Source organism: Pelophylax lessonae (genome assembly GCF_965119305.1).
Source record: "Pelophylax lessonae genome assembly, chromosome: 6".
In the NCBI taxonomy this organism is placed as follows: domain Eukaryota; kingdom Metazoa; phylum Chordata; class Amphibia; order Anura; family Ranidae; genus Pelophylax; species Pelophylax lessonae.
Window position 1 is genome coordinate 206,477,878 of NC_138773.1, and position 14,800 is coordinate 206,492,677.

The 14,800-nt window shown below is 42.1% G+C and overlaps 1 protein-coding gene across 1 annotated transcript in view; it reads right to left on the bottom strand.

The window, feature by feature from the left end:
• Positions 1 to 14,800, bottom strand: part of PTH2R (parathyroid hormone 2 receptor) — a 473,569-nt gene that overhangs the window by 232,109 nt on the left and 226,660 nt on the right. The window contains exon 7 of the mRNA XM_082261344.1: positions 10,001 to 10,154. Within this exon, the coding sequence (XP_082117470.1) occupies positions 10,001 to 10,154 (154 nt within the window). The remainder of the gene's footprint in view (positions 1 to 10,000; positions 10,155 to 14,800) is intronic.

Here is a 14,800-nt window from a genome sequence, read left to right on the forward strand (position 1 = left end):
ACGGTTCATTTTATCAGTTCAGTCACATTTTTTTGTCATCAGTTTTTTTCAGTCAACATCAGTTTCACATCTATTTTTCATCTGTTGTCATCAGTTTTCTATCTATTGTCATCCATTTTTCATCCATTGTCATCCATTTTTTATCCTTTGTCATCCGTTTTCATCCGTTTTAGGTCCGATTAGTTTTTGTGAAGGATGAAAAATAGGGCTTTCATCCTTTCAAAAAAAACTGATGTTGATGGAAGCAGATGGAAACGGATGTAAATGGATGATCTGTTGTCATCCGTTTTTCCATAGGAATGCATTAATGTCTGTTTTTCATCCGTCAACGGATTGGATGAAAAATGGACGAATGTATGTGTGAAAGGGGCCTAAATCTCATATCAGATGTAAAGAATAAAAAATCCCAAAAGATGGAAAGTATATAGTGTAATACGTTTATTTACTTAAACAATTTAAAACCATATATGTATGCTATACTGTATATTAGATGCTAAAAGAAGCACTGACACAAACAGCTCTCCCAGTCAGGAAGGTCTTGCACTACCGCTCACGTTCGCCGGAGGCGGCATGCATTCCAGAGACCCAGAAGGTATGGAAGGGAAGGAGCTAGAAGTGACGTCGACCTCTCAGCCTCTATGCATTCCACGCAGCCGCGTGTCTTCAGGAAGCAAACAGGAAGCTGACATAGTTGTCTGGATGGCTGGCGCTGAGTTATAATGCTTTTCGACTTGTTGTTGGCCTGATTGATCTGGTGAGTGCAGGATTTATTAGCACATGGTGGACCACGTCTGATGATCTGGAGAAAGAATTTGAGCACTTTGTTGTACCGTTTTTTTGACACGGCAACTGGATTGACATATTGACTTTATGGACTTATATATATATGCACCATTTTAGTTTTAAATGCATGAATGATTCATTATTTTTCACATATTGTGTATATGGTATAAGATAATTTGAGCTGTTTTGTCACATACTGTATATTGAGCTAGAGCCTTCTTTTATACTAGTTCTGTTCTTAAAGTGTTACTCTGGCACTTGAAAGGGCAGCTGCCTTGACACTATAATTACTTTATACAAGTTGGGGTTGGCGCCCTCTCATGTTTTTTTTTTTGTTTTCTGTTTTTCTGCTTACTGCAAATATGTTAATGATTGTAATTATACCTGTACTTCCTTCTTTGAGAGCAGCTTAGCATGTGCGCTTTACTGTTGTTTCTCAGGGGTAAACTATCATATTTACTGAAAACAATTCAATGTTAGAATAGACCACTTTTGTTTTCTAAATTATAACTCCTGCAATGTCTGACATACAAATATCCACTGGAAGGAAAATCTGTGAAACTGAGCACCAGAATATTTGGCACCTGAGAAAATATAGCCCAAGAGTGACATTACCAAGAACTAGATGTGCATCCAAATATGATAAAAAAAAAAAAAAAGAAGAAAACTGGTTCAGGAGACTGCCAAGAGGCCTACAGCAATATTAAAGGAGCTGCAGGAATTTCTGGCAGGTCCTGGTCATGTACATGTGACAACATTTTACCATGATCTTCATATGTCTGCTTTTTAGGGTAGGGGGGCAAAACAAGAAGAAGATCAACGTTTTGGAATGGCCCAGACAGATACCAGACCTGAATCCAATTGAAAGCTGTAGGTAGAACTGAAGAGGAACATGCACAGGAGATGCTCTCACAATCTGATGGATCAGGAACACCTTTGCAAGAAAGAGTACGTAAAGATTACAAAAGGCAAGATGTGCCATGCTGACAGACTCCTTTCCCAAAAGACTGAATGCTGTCATAAAATTAAAAGGTTTATATCTATTATTTATTTTATTTTTATTTGTTTATGTTTCCCTTTAAAGAATTCAGAAGTAATTTATATTGGTCTGATTTATGACATCTCAATAAAACCTTTTTTTTTTTTTTACAGGGGTACTTATTTTTTCCACTGTATAATGGGGGGCCTTTTAAAATTCTCTCTTTGCTTATTTAAGACTCTTTGCCCATGACACTCATTTTTCAATAATCATTTTGCAGCTTCAGAAAAGCAAGGCCAAAGTATTTTATACCTATTCTAAATGTACATATTTAAAGAATTGTTTTTAAAAATGGAATAGGAATAGGGTCAGTTGATTAACTAAGGGAGAGCAGCAGAACTTGCTAAACATTTCTTAGATTGTTTTTAATTTTTACATTTGAAATGCATTGGTACTAAGACAATATTAAAACCAAGATCAAAATGATTTATTAAATTATCTGGTCAAGCAGAACATTCCTTTCCCTGTCAGGGAATTATATGCTGTACATTTTTTCCTCCCGATTGTTGGTGTTTGTAAGCATTGGGGGTCAATAATCTATAGCTGTGTCAGGTATTGAATGGTTGGCTGTGGATTTTTTCTTGGAGGCTCATCCTGCTAATGCTTCCCTTTATGCTCTGCTTTTTCTGGGTCTTACTGTTCTTTGGCTTCCCCTGCTGCATTAGTGAATGTTATGGTCTATATTACATTTAAAGGTTTTGATGCTTGGCTTTGATTGCATCTAGATATGGCCTTTGGAAATGACCCTTAGCTTGAGTCAAGCCTAGATCTCTGCTCTAGATGACCCAGCTTCTGATAACAAAGCTATCCAAATGGCCAAAGTCTGGTAATCATTAAGGCAAAATTGGGCTATGTATTGATTTTTTTTTAATGTGGAGTTTGAAAAGCTTATACCCAGCTGAATATTTCTCTCCACATTTGCTATCAATTATTAAAATGCAGCAATAACTGTGAACTTGTACAGTATGTTTTCCAATGTTTCTTTTCTAGATTTGCACAGTAAATGAGTGGGCACATGTTTGCTATTTGGAGCAATTTATACCTATCAATTGTTCACTACCAGAATGTAGAAAAACATACAATGTAAGGTAATTAAACAGTAGAAAGAATTCCAGGACTAACAATGCTAAAACTAATATTGCAAACAATATATACTGAAACATAAAAGGAATTCTGTAGGAATTCTGTAGACTGATAATTGATGTGTAGGGAAACAAAGGGTAATATTATAATTAAAGTGGTTCTAAAGGGAAAACATTTTTCATGCATTCCCTGTATTAAGCAAAAAAAATGTTTCAGTATTTGTATCGCCCCACACCCTGATTACCTCACTCATTCTAGTGCTGTGGCCATCTGCAGCAGCTCTCTCCTCTCCCCCCCCCCCTCTCTCTCTCTCACAGGCCAGAGAGGCCAGAGAGGCAGCAATGGGAGCCACTTCTATGAGAAGAGACAGGGGGGCAGGGGGATGTGTGTCTATGGAGCCCATATGTGCAACCCTAATAGGAAGATACTTCCTATATGAAAAAGAAGAGGAGCCAAGAGTACCAGTGAAGGGACCCCAGAAGAGGAGGATCGGGGCCACTGTGTGCAGTACCATTGCACAGAGCAGGTAAGTATAAACCTGTTCATTTTTTTTTGTTTTTAAATAAGCAAGCCATTACAACCCCTTTAAGTAGGGGAAAATGTAAGCATATGCTGTAAATCAACATAGTAAAGGATTTAGTAGTTTTGAAAGCAGGGAATTTGCGAACAGGTTCTATATTTCTGTATCTTTGTATTTTTAATAATCTGGGGCACTGCACATATTTGACTTTATATGATTAGTCATCATATATAATATATTCTCCGTAAATGTGGCTGTTAGTACAAAAGGTATATGAAGAAACCTGTGGCTCTGTCAATTATTTATAACTGTTTTAGAATTACTGGTTGATCCAAGGTTATAGAAACAGTACAATCTAAAGGCTAAGTTCACCTTTTGAAAACATGTTAGACATTACACCCAAATTTAGTGTGTAACGGCTAACATGTTCCAGTAATTCCCCCCATACACCCGGAATCCCCCCATGACAGTGGGCGGAGGTGGGCCTTGTTCTAATCACCACCCCTTAGGGGGATATAGACTCTATCCAAGGCCACAAATGTGACCCAAGGCATTCTATATCCATGATTTATGGCAGCATGCCTCCCAGCCGGGAGATATGAAATGCCAATCTGCATTGAATGGATATGTTTGGCTATCCGCCTCCAGAAATCCTGTCAGGCTTTGCCTACATAGTAGGCCCCCCATTCACACTGGAGTAGGTAGACAATGCCCTTCGTGTTACAGTTTACAAAGTGTTTGGATGTAAACCAGTTTCCATCCAGTCATCTAAATTATTTTTGTTTAGGTACAAATTAACATTGGAAACAATTCCCACATGGGAAGGTACCCAATATCTTACAGGGGTCTTTTCGTCTGTCATCCTTGTATTTATCATGTATTCATTGATCCTTAAATGAAGCAGCCCTTTTGAAAGTAATGGCTGGTACATGGCTGGATAAATTGCCTCAGCCTTCGGTCATCCTTTAGGATGGACCAATATTTAGTGACAGTTTTTCTGACTTCCTTGTGGTGCTGGCTGCAATAGACAGCTGAAACAAATGTGAGGGGAATATGGGTAGTATATATACTCCCACTCCCACAAAGAGGCTCTGATACAGCCCAACGGACACATAGGAGTATGGTAGCATGAAGGAGAACGCTTGTTAATATCATGGACCTGGTGAGTATATGGCCGTATATGGCCTATATTGTTTTATTTTAGAATCTGAATTTATCCTCAATGGGCTTGTTTAAGGCAAAGCAATTCAGAACTATCTGACTGGATTACCTTTTCTTTTCATTTTTGAAAATATGGTCATTGTGTAATATGCCCTATTTAGATGAGCATTTATATAAAAACAGCTAATTTTAGCTGTTTTTTTCCTATTTTTTTTTTTCTTCTTGCCATGACGATCACCTCTATGTACAGTGGGTACGGAAAGTATTCAGACCCCCTTAAATTTTTCACTCTTTGTTATATTGCAGCCATTTGCTAAAATCATTTAAGTTCATTCTTCTTCCTCATGAATGTACACATAGCACCCCATACTGACAGAAAAACACAGAATTGTTGACATTGTTGCAGATTTATTAAAAAAGAAAAACTGAAATATCACATGGTCCTAAGTATTCAGACCCTTTGCTGTGACACTCATATATTTAACTCAGGTGCTTTCCATTTCTTCTGATCATCCTTGAGATGGTTCTACACCTTCATTTGAGTCCAGCTGTGTTTGATTATACTGATTGGACTTGATTAGGAAAGCCACACACCTGTCTATATAAGACAGTCCAGATCACAATGCATGTCAGAGCAAATGAGAATCATGAGGTCAAAGGAACTGCCTGAAGAGCTCAGAGACAGAATTGTGGCAAGGCACAGATCTGGCCAAGGTTACAAAAAGATTTCTGCTGCACTTAAGGTTCCTAAGAGCACAGTGGCCTCCATAATCCTCAAATGGAAGACGTTTGGGACGACCAGAACCCTTCCTAGAGCTGGCTGTCCGGCCAAACTGAGCTATCGGGGGAGAAGAGCCTTGGTGAGAGAGGTAAAGAAGAACCCAAAGATCACTGTGGCTGAGCTCCAGAGATGCAGTCAGGAGATGGGAGAAAGTTGTAGAAAGTCAACCATCACTGCAGCCTCCACCAGTCGGGGCTTTATGGCAGAGTGGCCCGACGGAAGCCTCTCCTCAGTGTAAGACACATGAAAGCCCGCATGGAGTTTGCTAAAAAACACCTGAAGGACTCCAAGATGGTGAGAAATAAGATTCTCTGGTCTGATGAGACCAAAATAGAACTTTTTGGCCTTAATTCTAAGCGGTATGTGTGGAGAAAACCAGGCAATGCTCATCACCTGTCCAATACAGTCCCAACAGTGAAGCATGGTGGTGGCAGCATCATGCTGTGGGGGTGTTTTTCAGCTGCAGGGACAGGACGACTGGTTGCAATCGAGGGAAAGATGAATGCGGCCAAGTACAGGGATATCCTGGACAAAAACCTTCTCCAGAGTGCTCTGGACCTCAGACTGGGCCGAAGGTTTACCTTCCAACAAGACAATGACCCTAAGCACACAGCTAAAATAATGAAGGAGTGGCTTCACAACAACTCCATGACTGTTCTTGAATGGCCCAGCCAGAGCCCTGACTTAAACCCAATTGAGCATCTCTGGAGAGACCTAAAAATGGCTGTCCACCAACGTTTACCATCCAACCTGACAGAACTGGAGAGGATCTGCAAGGAGGAATGGCAGAGGAATGGCAGAGGATCCCCAAATCCAGGTGTGAAAGACTTGTTGCATCTTTCCCAAAAAGACTCCTGGCTGTATTAGATCAAAAGGGGGCTTCTACTAAATACTGAGCAAAGGGTCTGAATACTTAGGACCATGTGATATTTCAGTTTTTCTTTTTTAATAAATCTAATGTAAACAATGTCAACAATTCTGTGTTTTTCTGTCAGTATGGGGTGCTATGTGTACATTCATGAGGAAGAAGAATGAACTTAAATGATTTTAGCAAATGGCTGCAATATAACAAAGAGTGAAACATTTAAGGGGGTCTGAATACTTTCCGTACCCACTGTATATACATTCATTTCTCCTTTAGGAGTAAAGTCTTGGTTCCACTACATGAGATTTTGCATCATTCTCCTCCTTACTACACCAGGGGCTTGTGCTCGACCTTGAGGGCCTTTGATGATGTCACATGCAATTATGATGTTAGGATTGTTGGGTATGAGAACTTCCCTAATTGAAATAATGTAATACCGTGGAATTATAATATTACGTATTCACTTCTAATGTGGTTGACATATTGTAAATTGACAGGAAGAACTTATTGTAAATTGACATTCGAAAGCTTGGAAGTTCTGGTTGGGAGTTTACTGTGGAGGCATCCCTCTATGGCAGAAAATAAAACTAGATGTACCACCATGTTGACCCTCCATTTTGTTAATTTTATGAATTCTATGCTATATTTTATGCTGAGTTTTTTATGACATGTAATGAAAATAAAATGTAATTTCTTTTTAACTTTATACATATTTTGTGTCTTTGGTTAGAAAGTAGATAAGATGTGAAAACCATAGAGTTTCACTCCTGCAGTACTGCGAATGAGCATCCACAAGTTTTCGTGTTCTAGCAACAAGCCAGGAAAATAGAGGTTGCTGATTGTGAGTTTTTCATCCAGGCTTCTTGAGGATGTGGGGGGGGGGGGTCGAATGGATTGACACTACTGGGGACCCTTTTTGCATAGGCAATTTTCTGGAAAGGGTGAACTTAGGGGTTGATTTACTAAAGGCAAATTGACTGTGCACTTTGCAAAGTGCAGTTACACTCTGAAAGTGTATTACCTTGGAGATTTAACCCTTTAGGGAGCTATTTACAAAAAGCACAACTGTTGGTTTATCATTTGATCAGCCATTTCATCTGGTGAGTCATTATAGGTTGGATGATGATGGATCACACTGGGTGTCCTTTTGGAGCATTCTTTGAGTTTTTGTAACACAGTTTAGAGAATTTCTTTCATATTCACCCACCTTTGGATTTTTGAAATAGGAATTTTTATAGATCATTTATAATGTTTTTTCTAAATAGACTAACTACTTTTTGCACTTGCACTTACTTTTTTTTGTACTTGCACTTATAAATTTTCCACGATTATTGCACTTTACTTTGCTGATAGTGTTTACACTTGATGTATATGCACTAGGAGGTATGAATTGATACATTGTAAGGAACTGATATATACATATTTTGCTAGTGATAATTTAAGTTCTGAATAAGATTTAGCGCACTTACAGCATTAATATGTCTTTGTATTATGCTGAATGGTGATTGTACATATAGTACCTAATATTGTGCATGTGTATTGTGAAGATTGAGGGTGGGATTAAAGGTCAGCACCACTTATTATCTCCTTTCACACTCTGGAAGAGCAGTTGCTCTAGAGCTTAGTAAATGAGCAGAAGCTCTGCTGACTCCCATCATCCAATCATGTGCAAGCAAAAATGCTGTTTCTTTCATTTTCCTTGCACGTGATTTGATATTCTTTGCAAAGTAAAGCATCACCTCATTTATTAGGCTCTGGACCAACTGCACTTGCCGAGTGCAACTGCACTTTGCAAAGTGCACAGTCTATTTGTCTTTAGTAAATCAACCTGTAGCAGGTTTTCCAGGCATTGGGCCTGATGTGGATCTGTCATTGTTACCGGTTACCTCTCCAGCCCATGTGAGCTGCGACCCTGGGTGTGAGAACTTGACAACTCCGGCATCTTTGTTTGGTTGTTTTATTGTAATTTTAGGGGATGGGAGAAGGGAATGAGTGGGATACTCCTTTGGCTCAACTATGTACAACCCCGGGACTTTTATAGCAAAAATGGCCATTAGCGCTGTCTTGACGCCAGCCGACGCTAGCCAACGCTTACTGGCGCTTTGAACACACTGTATCTCTGAAAGCTGTGCTGGAACACAGACTTAAGTCCAGAAGATCCAGAACTGTAAAATATTGAACTTCTGACACTGTTGGCACTCACAAGTCACTAACTACTCCTTCCAGCCTTGCACTGGCTTGAGGTAGCTTGTTGTGAATTCCTGTATGGCTGCAACTCTTAACTGATGCACTACTCACTGTGCACTGACTCTTCAGGGCCCAAACTGCAGGCGCCCCCATTAACTCTTCAGGGTCCCCTGACTAGGTACCCCCTCTGTCACTTCAGGGTCCTCTACCTGGGTGCCCCCTTTACAGCTCGCTGACACTTGGATCCTAGAACCTTCTCCGGAGTGGTCCCCACTGACACTAGGCAGACCCCCAGGGGAAATCCTCAGTACTAACGACCTGTGTAGGCTTTCCTGGGACTGGACCCCTCTTTCTCTCCACTGGTTCTCAGCACACCGAAACCCCACAGCTCAACTCAGCATCCTCTGGATTCTAAGGCAGCACCCTGAGACATCCACTTGCTCAGACAGGAGGAGAGATATACGTCCTTTCCCTCCTGGGACTCTGCTCCCACCAAAGACGCTGAGTCACGTACTCCCCTCAGACGTATACCCCCTCCCAGGATCCTTTGCAGCAGAATCTGCCTTCTGGGGTAGTTACAAGCCTGAATGTGTCCCTGATTGGGTTTCCTCCACTGCCCTATGAGAAACCTCTCACAGAGCCAGTGGGGAGACTGCCCTCTCAGCAGACACACCTGGAAGCCGTGACACCCTAACCAAAAAGCAATCATGGCCCTGCTGTTAGGCAGACAAGGCCTACCTGTAGGGTGCACCAAACCCCTTAGCCTTTAATAAGGATAATTCCTGTCATCACAGGAAACACAATTTTCCTAAATCCTATTTAATATGCCCTTGTTGTATCAAAGCCGTTGGTTAAACAATTGGCTGCACTTCTAAAAAAAAAAAAAAAAAAAAGTAAAATCAACGCTCTGAACTGCCTTATATCGCTCTTTTTAAAATTGTGAGTTATTTCTTCAAAAATGTCTAAAATCTCTTTCCAAATGTTCTTATCATGAGAATTATCTCCTTTATTTCTTCTTATAAAGAAAAATGTAGCAAGTTACAGGCAAAGGGAAAGAATACATGTTGAAATTGCTTTGTATGGATTCCAGAAAACTCACAATAAAATACAATGATTCCCAACATGATGCACCCAGCATGGGATTTTAAAAATGCCAACATCAAATATAAAATGTGACAAGACACTTACATAGGCAGGAAAACTACTTTTCATCCAATATACACAGCACGGTAAAGTTTAGAATGTCATTCAACAGTCTACATATGAAACAACTCCTTTGGGACACACCATCAAAAAACAATTAATTGGCAGTTTTATAGTATTTCAGATAGCAGTATGAGCATTTCAAACAGAGAATCATTGATACACAAACTATAGATACAAAATAAGAGACTTCATTCCATAACTGCAGCCAGCAGCATCAGAAGCATACCACAATGGGCAATAGTTTTCGTCAGAATTGAAATAAAGACATCTTGTACACTGCAGCACTTGTTGGTGATAACTGAAGGTATTTTGGCTGCATAATGGTTTGATTACTGTGATTACTGTTACATATGAATAAAAAGAAAGTTGACTTACCCCATCCTATGAGCGTAAAGCCCCATAAGTATTTAGTGTCTGAAAAGAATGCTACAAATATCAAGCTGTGCAGATAAAGTCCTTCAACGAGTATCCAGTAGTAATTGGTTGCCAAGAAATAAATGAACAGTACAACGGCAATTTTACATCCAACCTACAAAGAAATCCAGAGATTGTTTTAATTTTTTTTGACTGTACTAGATAGAAAACAATTAAAAAGCATGCAAAAAGAAAAAACTTAGTTAAAGTGTAACTCCACTTTTGTTGAGAAAACACCATTCCCCCCTGGGTGATCTATGTACATTACAAGGTCTTTAACAAACGTTGTTGCAGATTCCTACCTTTTATTATTCTGGAGAAATCCCTGTTTGTTCCTCTGTGCTGAGTGGATCTAATGGGAGTGGTTTCATAATTATCTATCAGCTGTGGAAGCTGCAGGGCATAATTGGGGAAATATGCCTTGCCTGCATCCCTTTAGACGTGTTCCTATTGGGAGTATTTCACCAAAAATGACATTTTTGTTGCAGTGGTAGTCTGAAATCTGACTTGTATCTTAGTGCAGAGAAAATTGGTGAGCCAATTACATAAGCAGGAAATTATGTTTCTGGGGTGTGGTCAGTACACAGGTAGCCATATTGCATTGCATTTCCAGAAAATTATTAACAGCTGCATATTGGAAAGTAAAGGTAACTTTTAATATAAGCTATATTTGTTTTTTCTTTATTTGCTATTTTTTTCCCCACAAAAGTGGAGTTACCCTTTAATAGATAAATATAATATACTATCAGTTAGCTGATTATTTTTTAAATGTGCTTATGCTATTCTATAGTAATGTGTCACACTAAACCACAGATTGTTACTCACAAAGCAAAATGTTCAGCCAAAAAGTGTGATTGCTCACGATTCCCGTTGTTTTCACTGCAAGCTAACTATATAGCAACTGGATCAGCCCAAAGGGTGTTTGTGTAACACAAGGACTGTGCACTCCTACCATGCTCACACAAAATATAACCAAACACACATATGTCACACCATCCTTGCACAATGAACATGTTCACCGAAAGCATTCAAAATGATGAAGAACTGTATATTAAACCTATAATTTACACCAGGGCCAAGAATGGGACAGGTGGGCAGCTGTCCTGGGTGCAGTGTTTTGATATGGTGAGATCACTGCATGGTGATTTGCACACTCCTCTTTTGCCTGGTGCCCAAATGTAGAGGCCGCCTGCAATGTTTGTTTTTTACTTCATGAGATGAGCTTTTGATAGGAGGTCGAAAGATGAATGGGGGGAGGGGGGGTTGCGTTTTTTTAGGGGATTTGCTGGGGAAAGCTTTTTTCTGGAGAAAATTTCTGCTGGGTGATGGTGACATGGTGGAGGGCAGCACAGCACACACGTACCTGTACGTCGCTTTGTGGAACTGCTAGCGTGGGCGCACGTGCGTGCCAATTCATCACAGGGGAAGCTGATCAGCGGGTCTGGTGGCAGCGATTGCCACCCGGCACCCACGATCCCTGTGGAGAAAGAATGGTGGTCTGCCGTTGTAAACACGGCAGACTGCTGTTCTGTCAGTGATGAACACAGGGATCCTGTGTTCCTCCTATTTAGGAACACAGGTCTCTGTGTTCATGCAGCAAGCCAATTCCCCCCACAGTTAGAAAGCACCCCCTAGGGACACATTTAACCCTTTAATCGCCCCTGGTGTTAACCCCTTCCCTGTCAGTGTCATTAGTACAGTATCAGTGCATATTTTTAGCACTGATTACTATAGTAATGTCACTGGTCCCCCAAAAGTGTCAAAAATGTCAGCAAGGTGTCCGATCTGTCTGACGCAATGTCGCAGTCCCCCTACAAATCGCTGAAGGGGAGACGTGTCTGGACACTGCCCAGGACGTAGAGACACTCCGAGTTGAATGAGCCATAATCGCCACTGGAGGGGTCAAGCCCTTAGCCCTATAAGCCCATTGGATAGTTTGGATGATCCAAGAAGTGATGGACCTTGAAGAAGCCCGAAGACCCTTGTTCTTTCCACTGAAAGTGACAAACAAATGATCTGACTGTCGAAAGGAGACCGTAGCTTCCAGATACTGCTTGAGGCAATTTCCAACATCCAGCGGATGGACAGAAGAATCTTTTTCTTGCCTAAAGGTAGGCAGAACTATTTCCGTGTTTTCATGAAAAACTGAAGTAACCTTCGGTCTAGCCTCCAGCATAGGGATTAATACTACCCTGTCTGGAAAGAAGGTTAGAAAGGGCTCCTGTGCCCCTAAAGCTCCGATTTCGGAGACTCTCTTCGCCGATGTAATGGCTACCAGGAACACGGTCATCAATGTCAACTCCTTGATGGTAAGAGCTTCATCTGTGTCACGTAATCGTTGTGATAGAAAGTCCAGAACTAAGTAGAGATCCCACTTGGGAAACCTTGGCTTCTTCTGGGGCCTGAGTCTCATTGCCCCTTTGAAGAATTGTTGGACTAGCGTATGGGTAGCCCAAGAAATGCCGGTAAAGGCTGAAATAGCCAACACCTGAACTCTCAGAGAACTCAATGATAGAGGAAGATCTAGACCAGACTGTAGAAAGCTTAGCACATCCTGAATCCTGATGGATGACTGAGGGTTGAACCTAGTGGCCAGATGCGAGGAAAATCTTGACCAAATTCTCTCATACACTTTATTAGTTGAACTCCCTCTGGCACTCAAAAGTGTAGAGATGGCCTCTTCAGAGCACCCTAAGGCTTGTAGCCTTCCCCTCTCAACAGCCAAACCTTCAGATGCAGCCGGGCTGGACAAGGATGCAATATGGTGCCTTGAGATAGTAGATCTTGCCTGAGAGGCAGCAGAATCGTTTCCTGAATGCTGAGAAGTGTTAGCAGAGGGAACCAAGGCCTGTTGGGCCAGAATGGAATCACCGCCACTATTTCCGCTGCTTCCAACCTGAGTCTCCGGAGAAACTGAAGGATTATGGGAACTGGGGGAAAGGCATATGCCCCGTTGAACCTCCAACAATCCGTGAGGGCGTCCAACCCCAGAGCCTGAGGATCCCTGAACATCGCACAGTATTTTTTCAACCTGCGATTGTGAGGAGAGGCAAACAGGTCTACCCCTGGGGAGAACCCCAGGCTTAGGATCCACTCGAAGACCTCCTTGTGGAGAGACCACTCGTTGTTGTCCCAACTGCACACGAGATAGAAAGTCAGCTTGGACACGTTGGACTCCCGGAACATACACTGCTGACAGGTCAGACAAGTTCTTTTGAGCCCAGACCATAATTGGCTCCACCTTTCGCAGCAAGGACCAACTGCGTGTCCCTCCTTGCTTCCTTATGTATGCGACTGCTGAGGTGTTGTCCAGTCTTCATCACTAGAAGACCTTTTGTCAAGTGAGGGAACGCTTTCAGAGCTTGAAGGGCCACCAGTAGCTCCAGAATGTTGGACATTATCCTCTGGGAGGGGAATTTCCATTTGCCCTGAGCCACTTCCGAGAGACAATGAGCCCCCAAACCTGTGCTGCTGGCATCCGATGTTATCACAACCCATGAGGTCTGTACAAGAGAATGGCAGCCCAGAAGATGCTCCCGCTGCAGCCACCATGGAAGACTTGCTCTCATGGCTGGGGTCAGGAAGATGGTATGATCCAAATGCCAGGTGTCCCATTGACGAAGAAAGCCTTTTTGGAAAGGCCTCATTCTCCATAGGGCCCACTTTACCATGGGAGCTACAGCCACCATGGTCCCGATTATTCTCGAGCACTGACGCGCTTGGAGGTGAGGTGATGCGAGGGCACGGAGAATCCTGTCCCTGACCACCGTGATTTTCTCCTCCGGAAGGGACACTGTCGCTGTCAGTGTATTGAACAAGGCCCCGAGGTAGACGAGAGACTGGGTGGGAATTAGATGACTTTTCTCTAGATTTAGCAGCCACCCAAACATCTGAAGGGTTGGACACCACCCGGTCCAGGTGCTTCAACAGCTGAGATTTGTCTTAAGACAACAAGAGCAGATCGTCCAAGTAATGATGTAAGCGAATGCCCTTTGTTCTCAATAGAGCTACCACAGCCAGCAAAACTTTCGAGAAGGTTCGTGGAGAAGTGGAGAGCCCGAAGGGGAGGCAAGTGAACTGAAGGTGTAATTAATTGACGGTAAACCAGAGGTATTTCTGGAAATCTTCTGCAACAGGGACATGGAAATAGGCGTCCTTTAAGTCTATAGACACCATCCAGTCCGCAGGTTGGACCGCCTGTTGAATAGAAAGAAGAGTTTCCATCTTGAGCCTTTCCTTTCTGATGAATTGATATAGAAAGGTCAGATCGATGACTGGCCTCCATGTTCCGTTTTTCTTGCGAACCAAGAAAAGAGGGGAGTAGATTCCCTGGCTGCACTCTGGTTCTGGTACGGAGACGACAGCCCCTTGAGAAACTAGTGACTCTATGTAGGAAAATAGTGCCTGGCACTTCTCTCCTGAGGGTGGCAGGGAGGTAGGAAGAAACCTTGATGTTGGAGTTTCTCTGAAAGTCCACTTGTACCCGTACGTGACTGTCCTGACAGTCCAGGAGTCTCAGATTGAGGCCGCCCAGACATGCCGGAAGTGTAGCAACCGAGCCCCCACCCTGAGCGGGCCCAATCTCAAAAAGACTTGGTCGTATCACGTTCACGGGAGGGGACACTATTAGAAGGTTTCCTCAAGGAGGTTTGTCATGCTCTCCAGTTGCGACCAAATTCTCTGCCAGGCCTATAGGTACGTGCTTCCCTGGCACGGTCAGGAACATACCTTCTGGGTTGTCCTTTCCTTGGATTGAGAGGG